Below are 25,634 nucleotides of genomic sequence, written 5' to 3'. Positions count from 1 at the left end.
TAGATTACACTATCATTTTAAATACTGTGTAACTTTCCACTCTATTGATGTAAATTAATTTTTCACTCAGTGGGCGCTTGAATCATTTTCAGTTTTTTGCTATTACAAACACTTGTGAGGACCATTTTTACCCATTCATCTTTATGTACTTGTCTGCTTCTCTCCTCAAGTAAAGTGTAACTACTTGTTAATACATTTATTAACCAACATTTACATCAAAATCTATAGCTTCAGATATGGGATAATTTCTTTGGTGGAGTATAAAGAAACAAAAACAAGGCAATAGATACAATGAAACCAAGCAAACCCTTGAGATCTCATTGCAGAAGTGATTCTACCAGAAGGGGAGAGCAGGTGGTGGTTGGAAAATGTGGGAAAAGGCCCAGTGGGTTATGGCAGAGGATTTAGTTATTAATGTATTAGTGGTGTGTTGTGGTAACATACATTTGAAAAGGTGTGACCTGCTACCCCTAAATTATATGCACTGTTGTGAACAAATATTACCTCAATGATAAATGATACAATTTAAAAATAAAAATGATTTACTTTTTAAAATCTATAACTTAATAAGGAGTAGTTTGTGTAATGCTTCTCTTGCTCATTTTTTTGAGATTTTTCCATGTTAAGTGTAAGTATTATGATTGCTCCTTTTTGGGCAGCAGCTCTTCTGCCTGCCTGTGACCATGCAGGTGTTTTTCTTGGCCAAACATCTCCCTTTGCAAAACAGCAGAGGCAGCTCTCTTCCCAAGACTGCCCGCCTGTGACTATGCAGAACTCTCTTTTAACAAACCTGTCTCTTTTGGGGCATCTCTTTTTGCCCACTTGTGTCTGTATAAGTGTCCTTTATTGTTCTTTCCCTTTTTATAATAAACCTGCCCTTTTGGAGACAGACAGACAGACACACACACACACACAATTGTTCCTTTTCCCTGGAAGGGATCATGCTGAATGAAATAAGTCAGAAGGAAAAGATAAACATCAGATGGTTTCGTTTATAGGTGGACTATAGAGAAACTGAGCAAAGGATCAGGAAAAAGATACAACTTGCAAGCTGACCCTAGATCTGAGGCATCCAGCAGGGGAGGGAGGGGAGAGGCATCAAAACAGGGGAGGGAAGAGCCCAAGGGACTATGGTGATGGATTGTGGGTGCTATGGTGGTAGGAGAAATACAGGGATTGCACCTGAGGGGAGAAATAAAATAATGTCCAAAAATTGATGTAAGAAAATAATAAAAATTGTTCGTTTTCATTACTGAATATGATACAATATTTCATTGTATGAATATGCCACAGTTTAACCGTTCTATTGTTGATGAACGTTTGGATTATTTATAGTTTTTGGCTATTATGAATAAAACTGCAGTGAATATTCTAATACGAATCTTTTCAGGCCTCCCCTAGTGGCTCAGGTGGTTGAGCGCTGAGCTGTGAAGCTGTCTGCAGCCTCTGCAGCGCCTGGCCTCCACAGGCCAGGAGGATCCCACATGGCTCAGCAGACCTCTCTTGTCTCGCCAGCTGCTCCCCTCAGCAGTGTATTTCAGTCTGCCTGTTCTGTTCCCTGCTCTGTCTCTGGTGAGACCCCTCACCCTCCTGCGCATCTGGCCTGTTCTTGTATAAATAAATAAATAAATCTTAAACACACAAAAAACAAATCTTTTCATAAACCTATACTTTCATTTGAAGAGGGGGGATAAATGCCTAGAACTAGAATTTCTAGGTTATAGGATAGATGCTTATTTAATTAATTAAGGTAATATTCCTTTACATAGTTGATTGTATTTGGGGAGGACAGGACCCCCCCCTTCAAGCATTATTGCCATAGTGAACCCGCCACTAAAGCACTTGCTGCCCACCACCTTAGTCCATTGTGATGCCCCCCTCCCACCCTGCCCTCCTCCTCCCCTTCTCCTACTCCTTTCGATTCCTCTGCTCTATAATCAATTTTCCAGGGTTAGTTTTTAAGTTTGGCTTTATCTATCCCTTTGTTTAGTTTTACTATATTCTACTTATAAGTGACACCATGTGGTGTTTATCTTTCTCCTTGTGACTTATTTTGCTTATCATAATCCCTTCCAGCTCCATTCATGTTGCTGTGAATGGCATGAGTTTCTTTTATTTTTGATTGCCGAGTAGTATTCCACTGTGTATAAGTACCACGTCTTCTTTATCCACTCATTCATTTTGGGGCATTTAAGTTGTTTCCATAATCAAAAAAATGGTCACAGGTGCTAAATAAGCACTTGTCCAAAGAATACATATAGATGGCCAAGAGGCACATGAAAAATGGTCATCATCACTTATCAAGGAAATGCAAATCCATGGCCTCCCTGGTGGTGCAGGGGTTAAGTCCCAGTGCTATCAAGCCATCACCAGCTACTGCAGCATGAGTTAGATCCCCACCAGGGAGTTAACTCACACGGCACAGCAGACCTCTTCTGTCTTGCCAGCTGCTCCCCTCAGCAGTGTATTTCAGTAGATCTGCCTGTTCTGCTCCCCGCTCTGTTTCTAGTGAATCCACTCACCCCACCCTTAGCCTCCCCCTGCACCTCTGGCCTACACCCCAGTTCTTATAAGCATAAATAAACAAAAATAAATCTTAAAAAAGAAATGCAAATCAAAACCACAAGGAGATACCACATACCAGTGAGAATGGCCCATATCTAAAAGACCAGAAATAACAAGTGCTGGTGAGGTTGTGGAGAAAAGGGAACCCTCCTACACTGCTGGTGGGAATGTAGACTGGTCCAGCCCCTGTGGAAAGCTGCGTGGAGGTTTCTTAAAAGACTAAAAATGGATCTTCCATATGACCCAGCAATCCCACTTTTAGGTATCTACCTGAAAAATACAAGAATGCTCAGGAAACCTGTACTCCCATGATCATAGCAGCACTATTTACTTAAAACAATAGCCAATATGGAAACAACCTAAGTGTTCACAAACAGACTAGTAGAGCAAGAAGATGTGGTATATGTACACAATGGAATACTATTCAGCAATCAAAAAAGATAAACCCATGCCATTTGCAACAACATGGGTGGAGCTGGAAGAATTTATACTAAGTGAAATAAGCCAGATGGAGAAAGACAAATACTCAACGGTGTCACTTATATGTGGAATAAAAACAAAACAAAACAAAACACTAAAGGGTCAGGGAAAGACAAAATTTAACACCAACCCATAAAAACTGAATGCAGATCTTTGGCTTCTGGAGGGGGAGGGAGAAAGAAGGGAGGGAGAGGAGTGAAAACAGGGGTGGGGGGAGAACACAATGGACTATGAATGCATTGGTGGTGGGAGAGCTATGGTACCTACACCTGAAGCAAGGGCTGAATCCTATACTGTCAAAACACTAGCAAGGATGTAAAATAGTGGTACTTCAGTAAAAATAAAAAAAGCATCAGTCACTCCATGGTTATCCACAAATCATTATGCAAAAAAATCCCCTGCAGTATAATAGTCAAAATTAGGAAAATTAACATCGATAACACCACTACTACTCTCTATTATCAGATTTTACTTCTTATCCCAATAATGTCCTTCACAGTAATTTTTGCCAATCCAGAATAAAATCCAGGAATATACATTGAATTCATTTGGCATATCACTTTAGGTTTCTTAAATCTGGAATATTTCCTGAATTAATTTTTTTCTTTCAAGATTTTAGCATTAAATTTAAAAAAAAAACTTACTATTTTTTATTATTGTGCTTTTTTTCTCTTTCTTTTCACCACCATCCCTTATATCTCATTGCCCCCTTTTTGTACCTTCCTTCTTAACTTCAGAGCCCTCACAGTATTCGTTGATGTTCACTAGTTTTTTAATTTTACTTTATCAATCATCTTCTATGTAAATGTCCAGTATTTATTTTTATCATTCTGACTTGCTTTACTGCACACAACTCTCTCAAATCCCACTCATTTTGTTGAAAATGGTTACATTTCATCTTTCCTTATGACTGAATAGTACTCCATAGTGTGGATATGCCACATCTTCTTTTTTTTTTTTTTTTAATTTACTTATACAAGAAAGGAACCATTTTTTTTTTTTTAATTTACTTATACAAGCACTGGGTACAGTCAGAAGCGCGGGAGGGCGAGAGAATTCACCAGAGCCAGAGCGGGGAGCAGAGCAGGCAGAAGGACCGAAGTACACTGCTGAGGGGAGCAGCGGGTGGCAGGAGAGGTCTGCGCGCCATGTGGGACCCTCCTCCGGTGGCCGGGGAGCAGCCGGGGATAGAACTGGCGCTGCAGATGCTGCGGGCAGCTTCACAACCCAGCGCTCAACCGCTGCACCACTGGGGAGGCCCCAATGCCACATCTTCTTGAACTGATTGTCTATTGAAGGACATTTAGGCTGCATCCATGTCCTAGCTATTATAAATAATGCTGCCATGAACATGGAACAAATGGTCTTTTGTGTTGCTGGTTTCATGTTCTTTGGATAAATATCCAAGAGTGGTATTGCTGGGTCATGTGCTATTTCCATTTTTAGTTTTTTTTTTTTTTTAAGATTTATTTATTTATTTATGCAAGCACTGGGTACAGTCAGAAGCACGGGAGGGTCAGAAAATCCACCAGAGCTAGAGCAGGGAACAGAACAGGCAGACTGACGAAGTACACTGCTGAGGGGAGCAGCGAGCGCAGCAGGAGAGGTCTGCGCGCCATGTGGGACCTTCGCCTGGTGGCCGGGGATCGAACCGGTGCTGCAGAGGCTGCGGGCAACTTCGCAGCCCAGCTCAACTGCTGCGTCCCCGGGGAGGCCCCGTTGTTAGTTTTTTAAGGTAAATCCAGATTGCTTTCCATAATGGTTGCACCAGTTCACATTCCCACCAAGAGTGTAATAGGGCTCCTTTCTCCCCATCCTCTTCAGAACTTGTCGGTCTTTTTAGTATGTGCCATTCCCACAGGTGTGAGATGGGATCACATTGTGCTTTTCACTTGCATCTGTCTTACTGGAAGTGACAATGAACACTTTCATATGTCTATTGACCTGGATAATCTCTTTAGTTAATTGCTTTGTTCCTGTCTGGTGACTACTTATTTATTGGGTTTTCTTTTTTATTGTTGGATTGTGTGAGTTTCTAAAATATATTTTGGATATTAACCCTTATCAGTTGAATATTGTGTGACTATTTTCTCCAATTCAAAGGTGCCTTTTTAATCATGCTGTATTTTTTCACTGTGTACAAGTTTTTTAGCTTGAAGTAATCTCAGTTCCCTTGCCATAAGGTTGAGCCACCAAAAACATCTTTATTGTTGATGTCATGAAATGAATTGCCAATATTTTTGGTATACATTTTAATGTTTCAGATCTCATATCTAAACCTTTAACCCATATAATGATACATGGATCAATGGAATAGAATAGAAAACCCAGAAATAAATCCACATACATAAGGGCACAGCCAAATGTAGTAAGGACACTGGGCTGGCCTCCTGCATGTGCTTACAACTAGATTGCAATAGAACAAAGTCAAAAACCCCTGAAGGTAAAATGGGCAATCACAGTATACTGAAGGAGCAGTGGCTCAGCAAAAGGGGTAGGGAAAACTTTAAATGAACTGTGTTTATAGTGATACCAGAGCAGTATAACCCACCAGAGAGAGGGGCAACTGCTGTGTAGAACACCCTAGAGTTGGTGACTCAGGGGCACATGGCAACTTCTGGAACTATTGAGATCTGATACCATATTGAATAAGGGACATTCAGAGGGTGCACTGTTGGAGAACTATATTAGCAGGAGTGAAGAATAAGGATCACTGGCTTGAGCCTGAGACTTTAAATAGAGAACAACTAGAGTCTTATCTGTAGGAAGAAATAGGTCGTATCACCCATGTTTCCTCATAGATGAGGCTACTACTTGAAGCCAAGACGGGGATACTCGAAACACCTGCCACCCATCTGCCACCTGTCTTGGCTAAAACCATTATCACAAATGAATATTTGCATAAATCAGAGTTTAAAGCATCTGTTAATAATAAGCACAAACACCCTAGGATAAGACTCTGTACTGAAAAAAGAACAACTCCCAGTCTGTGACCCCATATCAGCTGTGCCCAGCACTGCACCTAGTGCTCAAAAATAGCGTAAAGTAAAAACTGACATGAGAGTATAAGAGACACTTAGACTGACATGCTGGTCCAGATGAGGGGATCACTGTAGATCCCCATCACACTACTCTGGTACCCGCAGCACAGCAGGAAGCTTGAATCCCTAAAGCCTACATCCAGGAGGTGATCCTCTGGTGCCCTTCACCTTTGATCTTTTTTTTTTTTTTTTTACTTACCCCCTCTTACCAGCATCAGTTCTAAGATTACTTCAAAAGGTACAAAGGCAATAGTCTGTAAGTCTAACTCTGTTACAACCCATAAAAACAAAAAATGAAGAAACAGAAAAGAATGTACGACAAATGCTGGTACAGAAAAACAAAATCCCGAGAGGAGTCTCAATCCAGCAGAACTGTGGCACATGACCGGAGAGGAGTTTAAGGTGACAGACAATGCTTACAGAACACGACAACAACAACAGAAGATATAAAATAGCAATAGAATAAAAGTGAAGAAAATATGAGCTAATTACAATTAGAAGTAATGGATTTAAAAAATAAAACTGAATTTGAAATATAATTTTCCACTGTCAACAGCAGACAAATGCAAGCAATGGAGAGAATTAATGAGACTGAAAACACAATGTCAGAGAACATGCAAATAGAACAACATAGAGAAAAAAGATAAAAAAATGAAAACAGCGTAAGAGGCCTTTGGGATAACCTAGAGAGAAATAACGAACATTTCATGAGGGGTTCAATCTCTAGTGAATAACTTTATATGGACATTTATTCTCTAAGATCCTGAACCTGCCTTTCTGTGTTTGAGCTTCTAGGACTTCATTAAGTTTCTTTATGCTTGTTATTCTAAAATATTTGTGTCTTAAGCCCTCAAATAATGTGTCATTTCTGCAGTTTTCTGAACTTCTTCTCTTTGAGCTTTCCCATCTCACGTTCAAATGCCCCTTGTATCCCAGGCTTGCAGGTTGCCTTATTTGGGGTGCTTTGGCTTTAGTTTTGTCTATTTTGTTTAACTTGTCAGTGGGTGAAAGAGGGAGGGGAAGCTATAGTCTCCTTTCCATCTTGGTGGGGAAGGACAGCTGTTCCAGGGCGGGATTTTACACTGCCTCTTCTTTTGGGTCGAGTGCTAGCACTGACCCCTGCTGCATGGAGCCCAAGTTCTGAGGCCGCACCTCTTTGTCACTCCTCTCCGTGCACCGGCTCTCTCAGATCTTCCAGCAGGGAGCGGGTATGAGAGTCTGCCAGCCATTCTGCAGGCAGTCCTCGTCTCTGCCTAAGTCAAAGGTCCCAGCACCCATAAACATGATGTATCTGCATTCCACCCTCACTGAAAAGCTTCCCTGCGCGCGATGTGTGTGCCGCAGTCCCTAGTTCGTTGGGCTGATTGAAATGGCTGCTGCCCTGACTACAACTCCCCATCCCTTTTCCTTTTCTGCTTTTACTGTGAGCCACCAGTCTCAAATGAAATATCTGTGGGTCAGTTCCCCCCACGTTGGTAATCAACTGGTGAAATTTCCTGTAGGTAGCTTTGGTTTTTTTTCAGTTCTACTTAGGGGAGCGTTTTATCAACACCTCCCTATTCTGCGGTGCTGTGGGTGGAATCTGGGTCCAGTAGGTCATATTATCAGTTTACCAGTTCCGGGTCTTTGAAATTTCACTTTCCAAAATTCATGGCCAAGAACTGAAGCTATGTTTTGGACTCCCAGGCAGGAGTTGCTGTCACCACACTTTCGTGTTACTCAAAGTTTGGGCCACAGACAAGCAGTATGAGCATAACCAGGGGGAGTGTTAGCAATCTGGAATTATTTTGTGAGGGATGTTCCCTCACCAACTAGGTCCTTTTGGTGTGCTAAAATAGACAGTTTGTACATAATTAGCAAGGTAAATGTGTAATACTTTTGTGATTGTGTTTTAAAAGTTTATTTATATTAGTAATTTGGCGCCTTAGAAAATTTTCTCAGAGAAACCATTTATAAGTGGTGGTTTTGTTTCAAAAATAGCAAATAAAAACTTAAATCTACAGGGTAAACGAAGCATTACATGCAAGCAATAAAAAATATAAAATATGTTTGTAATATTAGTTATTGAAAAAAGGAAAACTGAATGGGTTTTTAAAGTTTAACTTGAGTGCTAGTACTTGAGAGAAAAGCAGTCTTAATTAGAAAAAGAAGTAGATGGATACCCATGGTGGTCTGAAGGGATCCTCTGAATGCTTACAATGGTGTTTAGAGTTTGATGGTGCTGGTTCTTATATCTAAATTTACTAAGAATTTAAGCTATATCAATTTTTGTGACTTGCATTATGCTCAGGCTCCTCTTATACTCAGCAACCAGAGATCATGATCAGGTCAAATATTTGGATCATAAATGGAGAGACACATTTTCCAATATGCCAAGAATTAGGGGGAAGTTATATGTGAGTCAAGGGAAATTAACTGAGCCAAGAATGGTAAAAGATAAAAGGAAAAAAGAAGGAAAATATTAATGGCAGTACTCTAAGGAGGAGGGAACAGTCCAGGTTTAGCTCACAAATGAGGTGCCTGTTGTGCTGATCCTATATTTGCTTGACCCTGAAAGTGAGTGCCAGTTTCTATTTGTGCCCTCAGACAGTGACTTGAGGTCTATCAGTTGGAAACAGAGCAGTGAGAGCCATGGGAAGACTAGATATTAAGGCCCTAGGAGTTCTAGTAACAGAGGTCCTGGGTACAGGCGTTCAAATGGAATCGAAGATTCTAGGGCTGCAGATGAGAACCCAGACATTATGTGACAGGAGAATAAAGTTCAAAATAAAAGTAGACTGAATATTGGGGGTCAAGAAAGGCTTCATAGGCCTTTCTTGGAATCTAAATGATAAATCAGGAAACTCTTCTCAGGCTAGAAAGGTGTGAGAAGAAGTATGATAACAAAGACAAAGGAAACAGTAAATACAGAAGGTTGGAGGTATGAAATAGGATGTTTAATTGCTGGAATTTAGGGAATGGTAAGAGATGAGGTCGGGTCTGCATTTTGGATAGCTTTATAGGCCATCCTCTAGATTTGGACATTTATGATCACATGGTTTTTGCCTTTTCTTTTGTCGATATGGTAAATGGCATTGATTTGAACCATCACTGCATCCCTGGAATATATCCCCCTTGGTCATGATGTGTGATCCTTTTAATGCTGAATTTGGTTTGCTAAGATTTTGTTGAGGAATTTTGCATTTGTATATATCAGAGATATCAGACTGTAGCTTTTTTGTTTTGTTTTGTTTTGTGATGTCCTTATCTGCTTTTGGTATTAGAATAATGTTGGCATCATAAAATATATTTGGAAACATTCCCTCTTTCTCTCTTTTTTTTGAAGAATTTGAGAAAGGTGTAAATTTGTCTTTAAAGATTTGTTATAACTTACTAGTAAAACCATCTGGTCCTGGGCTTTTGTATTCTGGAAGACTTTTGATTACTATTTCAATTTTTTTTTGCTTATAATTGGTCCGTTTAGGTTTTCTATTTCTTTCTGATTAACTCTTGGAAGGTTGTATGCTTTGAAGAATTAGTTCATTTCTTCTAGATTTTCCAATTTGTTGTAATAAAGACATTCATAGTAGCTTATGATCCAATTTCTGAGGTGTCTGTTATAATTCTCTTTTGTTTCTGATTCTATTTTTAAGAGTTTTCTCCTTTTTTCTCTTCGTGAGTCTAGCTAGTGAATTATCTACTTTGTTTACTTTTTTAAAGAAATAACTTTTAGTTTCATTGCTCTTTTGAACTGTCTTTTTACATCTACTTCATTTATTTCCACTCTAATTTTCACTATCTCCTTCCTTCTACTGGATTTTGGTTTCATTTTTTTTTTTTTTATCTTTCCTAGTTCCTTAAGGTGTAATGGTTTGAAGATCTGTTTCGTTTCTTGAATTAGACCTGTATTGCTATATGTAGCCCTCGGAGTACTGCTTTTGCTATGTCCCATAGGTTTTGGTATGCCATGGTTTCATTTTTGTTTATCTGCAGGTATTTTTAAATTTTGTCTTTGATTTTCTCATTAACCCAATAGTCATTCAGTAGTGGGTTGTTAAGTCTCCACATATTAGAGGATTTTCTGACTTTTTGTGATTGATTTCTATTTTGATACCATTGTGATCAGAGATGGTGCTTGATATGATTGATACTTCATTAATTTATTTGCATTTGTTTTATGATTGAACAATTGGTATATCCTGGAGACCATTTTATGTGCATTTGAGAAGAGTGTGTACACACTTTGGGGGGCATAGTGCCCTATGAATCTATAATAGCCCCATCTGGTCTAATTCCTCATTGACAGCTATTGTTGTCTTAATTGTTTTCTGTCGGGTTGATCTGTCCATTGATGTAAGTGGGGGTGTTGAAGTCCCCTATAATTTATTGTGTTGTAGCCAACTTCTGTTTTTAGGTTTATTAATAGTTGTCTTATATATTTTGATGCTCCTTTGTTTGGTGCATATGTATTTATGAGTGTTATATCTTCCTGATGTATTGATTCATTAATCATTATATAATGTCTATCACAGTCTTACCTTTTTTTAATTTTTTAATTTATTTTTATTTTTTAAATTTTTAAAAAAGATTTATTTATTTATTTATACAAGCACTGGGTACAGTCAGAAGTACGGGAGGGTGAGAGAATTCACCAGAGCCAGAGCGGGGAGCAGAGCAGGCAGAAGGACTGAAGTGCACTGCTGAGGGGAGCAGCAGGCGGCAGGAGAGGTCTGTGCGCCATGTGGGACCCTCCTCTGGTGGCCAGGGAGCAGCCAGGGATAGAACTGGCTCTGCAGAGGCTGCGGGCAGCTTCGCAACCCAGCACTCAACCGCTGCGCCACCGGGGAGGCCCCTGACTACCTTTTTTAACTGGAGGTTTATTTATTCAATGTAAGTATGGTTTTCCCTGTGGTTTTTTTGGAGGGAGGATATTCTCTATGCTTTTAAGATTGTTTTCCAACCATTTACTTTGAGCCTATGCTTATTTTTGGAATTCAGATGGGTCTCTGGAGACAAAAAAAAATATGATATTTGTTTTCTGATGCAACCAGTCAGTCTGTGCCTTTTGACTGGCAAGTTCATTGCATTTAAATTTAGAGTGATTATTGATATAAGAGGATTTGCTACTGTCATTTTTTTCTTTTTTTGGTTTTATATTTATTTCCTTATTGTTTTTTGTGGGCCCTCTTCCCTTTGATTTAGATAGAAGTACACTGCTCAACATTTCTGGTGTTTGCAAACTCCTTTGGCTTTTGCTTTTCTGGGAAGGCCTTTATTTCTCCCTTGTATCTGAATAAAAATCTTGCATTTTTATCTTTGCGCATCTTGAGTACATCATTTTATTCTCTCCTTGCCTTTGGAGTTTCTGCTGGGAAGTCTGATATAAGCATGATGAGAATACCTTTATAAGTTACCTGCTTTTTCCATCTAAGCTGCCTTCAATATTCTTTCTTTGCCTTAAACTCTTGCTAGTGTTACTACTATGTGTCTTGTCAATCAAGTTGCATTTAGATAATCGGATTTCTTTTTTTATTTAATATAATTTATTTATATTATTGTTCATTTTTGTGCAATGTTTGCTTTCTCCTCTCAGGTGTAGTTCCCATAGAATTCCCACCACCAATTCACCCATGCACCACCCCCATAGTCCCCTGTGCTCTTTCCTCCCCTATTTTGATCCCTTTCCCTCCCCCTTCCCTGAAGAATGTCTCTGATTTATAGTTGCCTGTTAATTTTTTTTCATTGTTATTATTTTCCTCCCTGTTCCCTTATTTGGTTCCCCTATATTCCTGTTATAAGTGAAACCATCTGATATTTTTCTTTTTCCTTTTGGCTTATTTCACTGAGCATAATTCCTTCTAGCTCCATCCACGTTGCTGTGACTGGCACGAGTTTATCTTTTTGATTGCTGAATAATATTCCATTGTGTATATATGCCACATCTTCTTGATCCAGTCATCTATTTTGGGGCATTTGGGTTGTTTCCATATCTTACCTATTATAAATAGAGCTACAATAAACATTGGGGTCCAGGTATCCTTTTGAATTAATGTTTTTGTGTCCTTTTGGTAGATCCCTAGAAGTAGAATTGCTGGGTCATATGGTAGCTCCATTTTTAGTAGTTTGAGGAACTTCTACACAGCTTTCCATAGTGGTTGGACTGGTTTGCATTCCCACCAGCAGTGCAGGAGAGATCTTTTTTCTTCACATCCTCACCAACATTTGGATAACTAGGATTTCTTTTGGCTTCATGGACTGGTCTATCTATTTCCTTCCCCAGGTGTGGGACATTTTCCTCTATTCTTTCCTTGAGTAAGCCCGTTGTTCCCCCTCCTTTTTCCCTTCTGGAATATCCATTATTCATATGTTGGTTTTCTTACTGGTATCAGATAGTTCTCAGATTGCCTCTTAATTTTTTTTTTCTTTTTACATCTCTTTCCTTTCTTCTCCCATCTGGATCCTCAGTGCATTACTGTCTTTGAGGTCACTGATTGAATCCTTCATTTGATACATTCTACTTCCATACATTCTCTAGAGTTCTTGATTTTATTTATTGAGCTCTTTACTTCCTGAATTTCTTTAATTTTCATATTGAAAGTTTCCATTTCTGCCTTCTTTTCATTGATTTTATTTCTAAACTCTTTAATTTGTTTTTCTGAGTTTTGTTGTAGCTCTTTGATTAACTTTTCTTAGTTCTCTGTGTTACTTTGACTTACCTTCCTGAGTTTTCTTCTATCTCTTTGAGTAAATTTATTATAGAAGTTCTGAAATCTCTAGCTAATAGGGGATATAACCTTTTATACTTTTTAAAAAAGATTTATTTTTTATTATTTTTTATTTATTTATACAAGTACTGGGTACAGTCAGAAGCGCGGGAGGGTGAGTGAATTCACCAGAGCCAGAGCAGGGAGCAGAGCAGGCAGAAGGGCCCAAGTACACTGCTGAGGGGAGCAGCGGGCGGCAGGAGAGGTCTGCGCGTCATGTGGGACCCTCCTCTGGTGGCCGGGGAGCAGCTGGGAATCGAACCGGCGCTGTAGAGGCTGCGGGCAGCTTCGCAACCCAGCACTCAACCGCTGCGCCACCGGGGAGGCCCAACCTTCTATACTTTTTTATTTGGATTCTGTAGAGTTGTTCTTACCTTGTGGTGGCATACTGTTTTGTACTTCAGTTTTCCCTATTTTATTATTGTTTTAAATATCTTTAGGAGTAATTTAGGGTATTAAGCTATTTTACTTTCCCCGAAGGTGGTGCTGTGTTTCTTTTTGATTTTATTTACTTATTTACTTACCCTCTTATCTATCTATCTATCTATCTATCTATCTATCTATCTATCTATCTATCTATCTATTTTGTTGCTTTCTGTATCTGCTCAGATCTGTTTTGTACTTACTGAGTCAGCAGTCTGGTGGAGGAGCTTGAAGGCATCTAGATGTTAGTGTGGATGAGTTTGGGTGGGACTGGCTCATGTTTGTGGCACCACAGTATCCCTTTTCTCTGGGGTTTGTGATGAGACACAGAAGTCCCTGTGCTCTTGGTGAATCTCACAAAGTTAACACCAGTTATGACAGGCTCGAAGTGGAAGCTGAGATCAGAATGTCTGTTCTGCTATTATCTTTCCTAGGAACTCATCTGTGTGGAGCTTCCTAATGCCTCCACATGGCTTTTCCCTCTTTCAGTGGAGTGTGCCTTCACACAACTTCTGCTCCACCTTCCCCAGGGTTCCTGGCTGTGCTGGCAGCCATGCCACTTGAGTCCCCTACTCCAGACCATAGTCTCTAGGTTCCTTTCTCCATCCACCTCCTGTTTGATGTTGCATGAATCTCCTCAGTGCCCACCCTGTTGACATGCACTGGTAATGGCTATCCACAAGACAATCAATCTTACTCCTGTCTGTGGACTTTCTTAACAGTGTCCCTCTGGCTTGCTGCTGCAAAAACTAACCAGTGGGGACCAGACTATGCCATTGCCTTTGCCAGCACCTTTCACATCTGCTTACATTAACAGGGTCTGCTCCATTGTTTTCCAGGGTCTGATGGGTCTGAGCTGCTTCCGGGTCCTATCCTGGGACTCAGTGGTTTCTGCCAGGGCCTACCTCTATGATGCTGCTTCCAGTTCCTATCCTGGGACTCCCTGGCTTCTGCCAGGACCTATCTCTATGACGATGCTTCCAGGTCCCACCCCAGGGCTTTCTGGTGTCTTCTGGGGCCCATCACAGTGGGGCTGCCCAAGTTCTCACTGGGTTCCTTGGTATCCTAGTTCTGCAGGGCTGCTTCTAGTTCCTACCTCAGAGCTCACTAAGTTCTGGGGGTGGCTAACACCATTGGGACTTCTTCCAGGTCCTATTCCCAGGCTTGTTGGGGTCTGTTGGAGCCTACTAAATTGGTGCCACTTGCCACTTCTACTCTGCTGCTCGTAGGGCCCGCCAGGCTTCTGGGGCTCACCTCACCTATCCAAGCTATCAGCTTGGCCTGTTCCATTGCTTGCTGGGGTCCTCCTTCTCTGGACGTTGTTCCTAGCATGTGCTATAATCATTTGTTTTTCCTTCAGGAGTTATTTTTGCTGTAATCTAGCTGTGCTTATATGGAGCAGGCGAGCCCAGCATTTTCACTCTGCTGCTATCTTTATGTTCCCCCTTTCTGGGCTTCTTGAGGTGGGTCATTCTTACGGATGTAAGATGGTATCTCATTGTGGTTTTGATTTGCATTTCCCTGATGATAAGTGATGATGAGCATTTTTCATGTGTTGTTGGCCATCTGTATGTCTTCTTTGGAGAAGCAGCAATTTAGTGCTTCTGCTCATTTTTCTTTTTTTTTTTTTTTCAGCTTTTTTATTTTTATTTTATTTTTTATAAATTTTATTGTTATATTCCCCATACAATTGCAGCCCCCCATTCTGACCCCAATCCCTCCCCTCCCGCCCCCAACCCCTAAAAGTGTCTCTGGTTCATAGTTTTTTGTTGATTTTGATTTTCACTTTCTTATAGTTATTCATTTTCCTGGTCCCTTATTTAAGTTTTCTAGATTCCTGCTATGAGTGAGACCATCCGGTATTTTTCTTTTTCTTTTTGGCTTATTTCGCTGAGCATGATCCCTTCCAGCGCCATCCATGTTGCAGCAAATTGCATGTGTTTATCTTTTTTGAATGCTGAGTAATATTCCATGGTATATATGTACCACATCTTCTTGATCCAGTCATCTATTTTTGGGCATTTGGGTTGTTTCCAAAGCTTAGCTATTGTAAACAGTGCTGCTATAAACATAGGGGTGCAGGTGTTCTTTGGAATTGATGTTTCTGTGTCCTTTGGGTAAATACCTAGGAGTGGAATTGCTGGATCATATGGAAGCTCTATGTTTAGTAGGTCCAGAAATCTCCACACAGCTTTCCACAGTGGTTGGACCAGTTTGCACTCCCACCAACAGTGCAGAAGAGTTCCTTTTTCTCCACACCCTCGCCAACATTTGTTGTTGCTAGCTCATTTTTCTATTTGGTTATTTGATTTCTTTTTGATGAGTTGTTTGTTGAGTTCTTTGTAGATATTAGATATTAACCCCCCTTTTTAAGATTTATTTATTTATACAAGCACTGGGGTGCAGGCCAGATGCATGGGAGGGTGAGAGAATCCACCAGAGACAGAGCAGGGAGCAGAAAAGGCAGAAGGACTGAAATACACTGCTGAGGGGAGCAGCGGGTGAGACAGGAGAAGTCTACCCTCCATGTGGGAATCTCCCTGGCTGGCCTGGAGGTTGTGGACAGCTTCACAGCACTGCACTCAACCTGCTGGTCGCTGCCGGCTGCCGCCGCTGCCACCACCACCACCACCACCACCACCACCACCACCACCACCACCACCACCAGGGAGGCCCTAGATATGAACCCCTTGTTGGATGTATGATTTGCAAATATTTTCTCCCATTTGGTAGGGTGCATTTTTTGTTTTAATGACCATTTCTTTCACTGTCCAGAAGCCTTTTTAAGTCTGCTGTTGTCCCATTTGTTTATTTTTGCTTTTGTTTCCCTTGTTGTTGCAGTCAAATCCCCAAAGATAGCACTGAAGATGTCTCAGTGTTTTGCTTATGGCTTCTTCTATGTATTTAATGTTTTCTGGCCTCACATCAGAGTCTTTAATACATTTTGAGTTAATTTTTGTGTGTATGTAATAGTCTAGTTTCATTTTTCTGCATTTGACTGTCCAATTTTCCAACACCATTTATTGATGAGACTTTCATTTTGCCATTGTCTACTCTTTTTTTTTTTTAATGGGTTGCTTTATTTATTTATTTTTTAAAGATTTATTTATTTATTTATACAAGCACTGGGTACAGTCAGAAGCGCGGGAGGGTGAGAGAATTCACCAGAGCCAGAGCGGGGAGCAGAGCAGGCAGAAGGACCGAAGTACACTGCTGATGGAAGCAGTGGGCTGCAGGAGAGGTCTGTGCGCCATGTGGGACCCTCCTCTGGTGGCCGGGGAGCAGCCGGGGATCGAACCGGCGCTGCAGTGGCTGCGGGCTGTGCTCAACCGCTGCACTACCGGGAAGGTCCGCCTTTGTCTACTCTTTTCTCCTTTGTTGTAGAGTAACTGTCCGTGCAAATGTGGGTTTCTTTCTGGGGTTGTCAATTCTATTCTATTTGTCTGTGTGTCTAGTTTTATTCCAATACCATGCTGTTTTGATTACTATTTATTTGTAATATGCTTTTAAATATGGGAGTGTGATACCTTTGTTCTTGTTAGAATTGCTTTTGGCTGTTTGGTGTCTTTTGTGCTTTCATATAAATTTCAGTAATGTTCATTCAATGTCTTGGAAGAATGCCATAGAGACTTCTATAAGGATTTCAGTGAATCTGTATTTTGCCCTGGGTGAGATGGCCATTTAAACCATGTTTATTCTTTCAGTTCATGAACAGGGAGTATCTTTCCGATCTAGAAAAAGAACAACAAAAAAACCCCAAAACCAGTAGAAGAAAAGAAATAATAAAAACCAAAGCATAAATAAATGAAATTGAAACTAAAAAAACAATCCAAAAGATCAATAAAACCAAGAGCTGGTTCTTTGAAAAAATCAATAAAATAGACAAACCCCTAGCCAGGCTCACAAAGGAAAAAAGGGAGAAAGCACAAATAAACAGGATCATCAATGAAAGAGGAGAAATCACAACGGACACAGCAGAAATCAAAAGAATAATCAGTAACTACTATGAACAGTTATATGGAAACAAGTTTAACAATCTAGAGGAGATGGACAAGTTCCTACAACTCTACAATCACCCAAAGCTAGATAAAGAAGAAATAGAACACCTAAACAGACCAATTACAATTAGCGAAATTGAAATGGTAATCAAAAACCTCCCCAAAAACAAAAGCCCAGGACCTGATGGATTTACAAATGAATTCTACCAAACATTCAGAGACGAATTAGTGCCTATCCTTCACAAACTCTTCCAAAAAATTGAGAAGGAAGGGACAATACCAAACACGTTCTATGAAGCCAACATTACACTAATACCAAAACCGAACAAGGACAACACAAAAAAGGAAAACTACAGGCCAATCTCCCTAATGAACACTGATGCAAAAATCCTCAATAAAATTTTAGCCATCAGAATCCAACAATGTATCCATAAGATAATTCACCACGACCAAGTAGGATTCATTCCAGGGACACAAGGATGGTTTAACATCCGAAAATCAATCAACGTTATCCAACACATCAACAAAAATAAATATAAAAACCATATGATAATATCAATAGATGCTGAGAAAGCTTTCGACAAAGTGCAACACCCATTCATGATAAAAGCCCTTGAAATTCTTGGGATACAAGGAACATACCTCAACATCATAAAGGCCATCTATGACAAGCCAACAGCCAGTATCATTCTCAATGGTGAAAAGCTGAAAGCAATTCCATTAAGATCTGGAACAAGACAAGGATGTCCACTCTCACCACTGCTTTTCAATATAATACTGGAAGTCCTAGCCAGGGCAATAAGACAAGAGAAAGACATCCAAGGAATCCAAATAGGAAAAGAAGAAGTCAAACTATCACTATTTGCAGACGATATGATATTATACATAGAGAACCCCAAAAACTCCACAGAAAAGCTAATTCAACTCATCAATCAGTTCAGTAAAGTGGCAGGATACAAAATCAACACGCAAAAGTCAGTAGCCTTCCTATACACAAACAATAAATCTGAAGAAGAAGAAATCAAAAAAAACATCCCTTTTGTTATTGAAACAAAAAAAATCAAATATTTGGGAATAAATCTAACAAAAGAGGTAAAGGACCTATACAAAGAAAACTATAAAACACTGTTAAAAGAAATAGAAGAAGACACAAAGAAATGGAGAGACATCCCCTGCTCATGGATTGGAAGAATAAACATTATTAAAATGGCCATCCTTCCAAAAGCAATATACAGATTCAATGCTATTCCAATCAAAATTTCAATGTCATTCTTCAAAGAAATAGAACAATTATTGATGAAATTCATATGGAATCACAAAAAACCCCGAATAGCCAAAGCTCTCCTGAAAAAAAAAGAAGGGAATGGAGGCATCACACTCCAGACTTCAAACTATACTACAAAGCCATAATCATCAAAACTGCATGGTATTGGAACAAGAACAGACATAAAGACCAATGGAATCAAATAGAAAATCCAGAAATAAACCCACAGATTTATGGTCAACTAATCTTTGACAAAGCAGCAAAGACTATGCATTGGAGCAAAGAAAGTTTGTTCAATAAATGGTGCTGGGAAAACTGGGTCGCTACATGCAAAAGAATGAAGCTTGACCACTACCTCACACCATACACAAAAATCAACTCAAAATGGATTAAAGAACTAGACATAAGACCTGAAACCATAAAATATATAGAAGGAAATATAGGCGAAACACTACGTGATTTGCACATCAAAGACATCTTTACAGACACATCACCCAAAGCAGTGATAGTGAAGGCAAAGATAAACAGCTGGGACTACATCAAATTAAAGAGCTTTTGCACAGCAAAAGAGACAATAACAAAACAAAGAGAAACCCCACCAACTGGGAGAACATTTTTGCACCCAACACTAATGATAAAGGACTGATCACAAAAATCTGCAAAGAGCTGATGAGACTCAACAACAACAAAGAAAATAATCCAGTCAAAAAATGGGCAGAAGAGCTAAAAAGAAACTTCTCTGAAGAGGAAATGCAAATGGCCAACAGGCATATGAAAAAATGTTCAACATCACTTGTCATCAGGGAAATGCAAATCAAAACTACCATGAGATACCATCTTACACCAGTGAGAATGGCACATATTAAAAAAACTAGCAACAACAAATGTTGGCGAGGGTGTGGAGAAAAAGGAACTCTTCTGCACTGTTGGTGGGAGTGCAAACTGGTCCAACCACTGTGGAAAGCTGTGTGGAGATTTCTGGACCTACTAAACATAGAGCTTCCATATGATCCAGCAATTCCACTCCTAGGTATTTACCCAAAGGACACAGAAACATCAATTCCAAAGAACACCTGCACCCCTATGTTTATAGCAGCACTGTTTACAATAGCTAAGCTTTGGAAACAACCCAAATGCCCAAAAATAGATGACTGGATCAAGAAGATGTGGTACATATATACCATGGAATATTACTCAGCATTCAAAAAAGATAAACACATGCAATTTGCTGCAACATGGATGGCGCTGGAAGGGATCATGCTCAGCGAAATAAGCCAAAAAGAAAAAGAAAAATACCGGATGGTCTCACTCATAGCAGGAATCTAGAAAACTTAAATAAGGGACCAGGAAAATTGAATATAAGAAATTGAAAATCAAAATCAACAAAAAACTATGAACCAGAGACACTTTTAGGGGGGCGGGGGCGGGAGGGGAGGGATTGGGGTCAGAATGGGGGGGTTGCAATTGTATGGGGAATATAACAATAAAATTTATTTAAAAAAAAAAACAGGGAGTATCTTTCCATTTCTTCGTGTCTTCTATTTTTTTAAAATAATGTCTTATGATTTTCATCTTACAGGCCTTTAACCTCCTTTGCTAATACCTAGGTATTTAATTCTCTTTGATGCTACTGTAAATGGGCTTGTTTTCTTGATTTCTCTCTCTTCTAAATTTTTGTTTGCATATAGGAACACAGCAAATTTTTGTGTATTGATTATATAGCCTGACACTTCACTGAACTGATTTATTGTATAAGCATTTTAAAGTTAATTCCAGACATCATGTTATTTCACCTCTGAATACTCAGTGGCATGTTTAAAAAGTCACCATGCCATTTTACAAAATTTATGGTTTCTGAATAGCACCTAATACTTAGTCTATTATAAAGTTTCTCCGATTATCTCAAAAGTGTGTCTAACATTTGGTTTGTTCATGTAAGCATCCAAATTTTATACATTATATCTAATTATCTCTTTCCACCAGTTTTATTGAGGTATAAACTATTATAAGCTGGTGGCCTCCCTGGTGGCACAAGGGGTTAAGCACAGCACTATGAAGCTATCTGAGCCTCTGCAGCATGAGTTCGATCCCGGCTGGCCAGGGAGCTACCCACATGGTGCAGCAGACCTCTCCTACCTCGCCCGCTGCTCCCCTCAGCAGTCTGTTTCAGTAGATCTGCCTGTCTGCTTCCCACTCTCTCTGGTGAATCCTGTCACCCTCCCCCAACACCACTGGCTTACACCCCAGTTCTTGTATGCATAAATAAATAAATTTAATAAAAAATTAAAAATTTTTAAAAAGCTATTATAAACTGAATGTTTGTGTCTTCCAACAATTCATATGTTAAAACCCAAACCCCATTGTGATTGTACTAGGAGAACAGGAAAAGACCTTGGAAAATCGCCTCTAAGATATGTCCCATAATCCTCCTCCTTTGTTAGAGGATAAGGCTTCACCTTTATGGAAGAAATGAGGATTCCACTTTGGAACAATCAGAGCAAGCTTGCATCCACAGAAGGATAGTTAAAAGAAAGAAACTAAAGATCCTTTGGGAGGTTATTAGAGCATGAGAACAGAGCCCAAATGAATGGAATTATATAAAAGAGACCCTAGAAAGACCCTTTACTGATTCAACCATGTGAGGAAACAACAGAAAGAAGGTGTCTATGAGTCAGTGTCTCACTAGATACCAAATCTGCTGGCATCTTCATCTTGGACATCCTTGCCTCTAGAGCTGTGAAAAAATTAATTTGTTGTTGATAAGCCACACAGTGCATAGTATTTTGTTACAGAAGCCTGGACTAACTGAACAGGGTGTAATTTATAATGAAAAATTCTGTATATTTAAGCTGTACAACTTGTTGATTTGATATATGTGTACATTGTGAAGTAAGAGCAAGAGGGGAGGGAGAAGTAGGGGAGATGTTGGTCAATGGGTGCAAAGTTTCAGTTATGTAAGATGGGTTTTATCCCTTAAATCTCTCTCAATCTAGAGCAGCCTGTGCCTCACTTTTTATTTTTCAAGCTACTGACTTGTTACAGAAAGTGGGTCAGTTTTCCTATAGAACACCCTACTTTTTTTTTGAATTGTTTTCTTTCTTATATTGTAATTTTCGTTATTCCTCTATACACCATTTTTTTCTATATTGGAAGTTAGCTTTTTAGAGGTGTGATGATATTCAAGTTTGACTTTTTTTTTTGTTAAGAATACTTCAGAGGGGGGCCTCCCAGGTGGCGCAGCGGTAGAGCGCTGGGTTGTGAAGCTGCCCGCGGCCTCTGTGGCGCCGGTTCGATCCCCAGCTGCTCCCCGGCCACCGGAGGAGGGTCCCACATGGCCTGCCGCCCACTGCTCCCCTCAGCAGTGTACTTCAGTCCTTCTGCCTGCTCTGCTCCCTACTCTGGCTCTGGTGAATTCTTTCACCCTCCCGCGCTTCTGACTGTACCCAGTGCATGTATAAACAAAACAAACAAACAAACAAATAAATAAATAAAAACATGCCTCTATTAAAAAAAAATCTTTTAAAAAAATTAAAAAAAAAAGAATACTTCAGAGGGGTTGCTTTGTAATTAATCCATCTTAAATCACATCTGGAGGCACATGTCTATTCTACATTTAATGAACAGGTGACAGACTGATTCCTTCATTATGTTTCCCACAAAACTTTTATCCAGTAGTTTAATTCACTGATAATCATTGGCAGACTTAGTTATTCCACTAGTAGTTTCAAAATGTTGCTTTCCTAATTTTATCTTCTACATTAATTAGCTGCAATTCTCCTAAAAGTAAATTTTCCCTCATCAACTAGGGCTGTTGGGTTACTGCTATAGGGTAGGCAGGAGATATGCTTAATTCTTGCTTTTGGACTTGATTGCTAATTTTCTAAAAAAGAGTTGCTACACTAGTTAGTTACTGTCAATTTTATATAATAAGTTATATGTGTGTGTTCTCTTTCTATGATTATGAACTTGTGTTTTAAAAAATGTATTCAATGTGTTTCAACTTATTGCATTCATTATTCTTGTTAATGCTCAGATTGTTCCATCTTTTGCCAAAGTGTTGCCTCCTGCATCCTTCTGATTCCACTCCCTAGAGTTCCATAGTTTGCTTGACTTCTGGCACAAAAGTAATCTTGTATATTTCCTGCCTCAGACCTGCCATTTCTTCAAGGAACCCTAGTTTATATATATAAACAAAATGTTTGTTTAAGGTAAATTAGATGGCATAAAATTCACACAATTAAGGTATACAATTCAGTGGTTTTTAGAAAATTTATATAGTTGTACAACTATTATCACAATCACAGTCTGATTTTAGAACACTTACCTTCCCCCACTGGTCCCTGGTAACTGGTAGTCTACTTTCTGTCTTTATGGATTTGCCTGCTATGGACATTTCACCTAAATTGAATCACATGGTTTGTGGCTGTTTGGTCTGTCTTCTTTCATTTAGAGTAATGTTTCAAAGGTTCATCCATGTTGTAGCATGTATCAACACTTACTTTTCCTTTGTATGAGTCAATAGTATTCCATTGTATGATTGGCCCATATTTTGTTTAACTTTTCATCAGTTGATGGACATTTTGGATTGTTTCCACTTTTGTAGTCATATGGGAACTCTATGTTTAACATTCATAGGAACTGTCACACTGATTTCCAAAGCAATTGCACTATTTTACATTCCCACCAATAGGGTATGAGGGTTCCAGTTTTCTCCAAATCCTTTCCAATACTTTATTTTCCATTTTTTTTTTTAAATCAAAGACATCCTAGTAGGTATAGCCACTTTGAGAAACAGTTGTCAGTTCCACAAAAGATTAACTCAGGCTCTGATCCCTATCCTCCCCGCCCCCGCCCAAACAAGAAGTTGTTGTGGTATCACACCTGGGTCAGGATGGCTTAGTGGTCAGTCAGTGATTTGTTCGACTTTCCTTAAACACCTTGGGCTAATATTATCTTCCTCACTTTGCTGATAGAATTGTGTGTGGGTTGGGAAGCATTTTCAAAGTCTAGGGAATTTACAAGTCTTCCCTGATTTTACTTTCTGCTAGGTCTTCTTGTGTTTCCTTGGTGCCTTTTGAAAGTTTCATTTTCAGTCAAGGAAAGGCAGATAATCTGCACCCTTTTAGTACCTTGAACTTGAGTATAGACTTTTACATGCACACAACCTTCTGGAACACCAGAAATATGAGGGAGCTTATCAAGTTCCTCTAAGGCATCTTTGTTTTCTAGATCTTTCTGCTAATTTTTTAAAAGACCTGTTGTTCTGTTGCTTACCCCCAATCAATATTGTGACTTCACATAACTATGATTATAAGGAAAATTAGTTAAATCAGGATCTTTTTAGCCTTTCAAGCAATAGACATCCTGTAACCTTGAAATGTGTCATTTAGGGCCTCCCCAGTGGTGCAGCGGGTGCGAAGCTGCCAGCAGCCTCTGCAGTGCTGGTTCGATCCCTGGCTGCCGCCGGGCGAGGGTCCCACATGGCACGCAGACCTCTCCTGCTGCCCGCTGCTCCCCTCAGCAGTGTACTTCGTCAGTCTGCCTGCTCTGCTCTCTGCTCTGGCTCTGATGAATTTTCTCACCCTCCCGCGTTTCTGACTGTACCCAGTGCTTGTATAAAAAAAAAGAAATGTATCATTTATGTTTTCCACCTTTGGAACATCCAACAAACAACAGATGGGCTTTGATGTGCAACAATGTATTAGTTATATGGCCATGGGCACATAACAGCATAAAAGGGTCTAAGAGACTCAATTACTATTTGTCTTTTGGTCTTTCTGTCTCCCTGCTTGCGTGCCTGCATGCCTGCCTGCCTGCCTGCCAGTGTATCTGCTCCCCAGATTCAGCATTAAAGGCATGTCAGAAATACCTAAGGCTCCAAGATTCTTCTTTTGTTTGCCGGAATCAACAGTGATGACTTCCCTCAATCTAAGGAGTTTCTGTTGTTTTCTACAATCCTGGGTGTAGGACTTTTTGGGTACTCATTCCTAAACAAGTAATTCCCTTTCAGCAGTCAAGTTGTTGGTTTTTATGGCTTCCCTTGCCCTGCCCTTGTAAATCAGCTCCAGAGTTGCTGGGGAAGGGAGATATTAACAGTCTCCAGGCTAAAATACATAGATTCCCATAGATTTAATTTTGGCCTTTCTCCAGATTTCTGAAATCATTGTTTTTTGACAATTTTGTACATTGTGTCATTTTTGGGGGGAGGGGTAGAGGGGAGTGGGTCTGTTGAGTTCCTCCTCCCTCTGCCATTCTGGGAGTTCTGCCTAATTTATGTTTTACAAGATCATTCTGCTAGCAGTAAATGAGTAATTTGGGTGGACGGGAAACTGGTAGTCAAGAGTATATAATTTTACTCAGTAATATTTTGTCATCTATAAGCAGGAATGGAAAATATAAGTATTTGGGTTAATTTGTGGGTGGAGAATTGACAGAATAGGTATAGTGGAAAATCAGAGAGACAGGAGAATTGAAAGTGTTGGTTACTGTCATTGAAGTCCCACTGTCTGTGGAATCTTTCCAAGGTAGAGAAGGAAGTGAAGTCCAAAAGGACATGGTGGTCTTGGGGAATAGTAAGAGGGTTGATGAATTAAAGGTGAGAAAGTTGAAGGGTAAATTACAGGAGCATAAGGGTAAGAGAAGTAGAAAAACAAGTAGTTCTGAGAATGGACTCTGATTTTGGAGGTAGAGCCATTTCATGTGTTACTGTAGAAATGGATGATTAAAATTGGAGTTGAGATGAAATACTAGAATAGTATATGTCAAGGAATTGTGAGGTCTGGTTATTAGATCATCAAGGGGATAGTGAAGGTTTCAGGATGAAAGGGCAAAAGAAAAATAGTTGGTTATCAAAATCCTCAATGAGGGCCTCCCTAGTGGCACAAGGGGTTAAGCACAGCACTATGAAGCTATCCACAGCCTCTGCAGCATGAGTTCGATCCCCTGGCCTCTCCTCTCTTGCCCACTGCTCCCCTCAGCAGTGTCTTTCAGTTAGTCTGCCTGTTCTGCTCCCCACTCTGTCTCTGGTGAATCCTATCACTTCCCTGCATCTCTGTACTCCAGTTCTTGTATGCATAAATAAATAAATCTTTAAAAACAAAACAAAACAAAATCCTCAGTG

At 39.8% G+C, this 25,634-nt stretch overlaps 1 protein-coding gene across 1 annotated transcript in view; it reads left to right on the top strand.

Annotated features, from left to right (window-relative positions):
• The window catches only part of SNX12 (sorting nexin 12), a gene marked incomplete at both ends in the record, with an annotated part of 58,246 nt that extends 33,139 nt beyond the window's left edge, over positions 1-25,107 (top strand). The window contains one exon of the mRNA XM_084259079.1: positions 25,039-25,107. Coding sequence (XP_084115205.1) covers positions 25,039-25,107 — 69 coding nt within the window. The remainder of the gene's footprint in view (positions 1-25,038) is intronic.
• Between the last annotated feature and the right edge of the window lie 527 nt (positions 25,108-25,634).

This window comes from Talpa europaea (assembly GCF_964194135.1).
Source record: "Talpa europaea genome assembly, chromosome: X".
NCBI lineage: Eukaryota > Metazoa > Chordata > Mammalia > Eulipotyphla > Talpidae > Talpa > Talpa europaea.
This window is presented reverse-complemented; position numbering and strand designations above follow the sequence as displayed.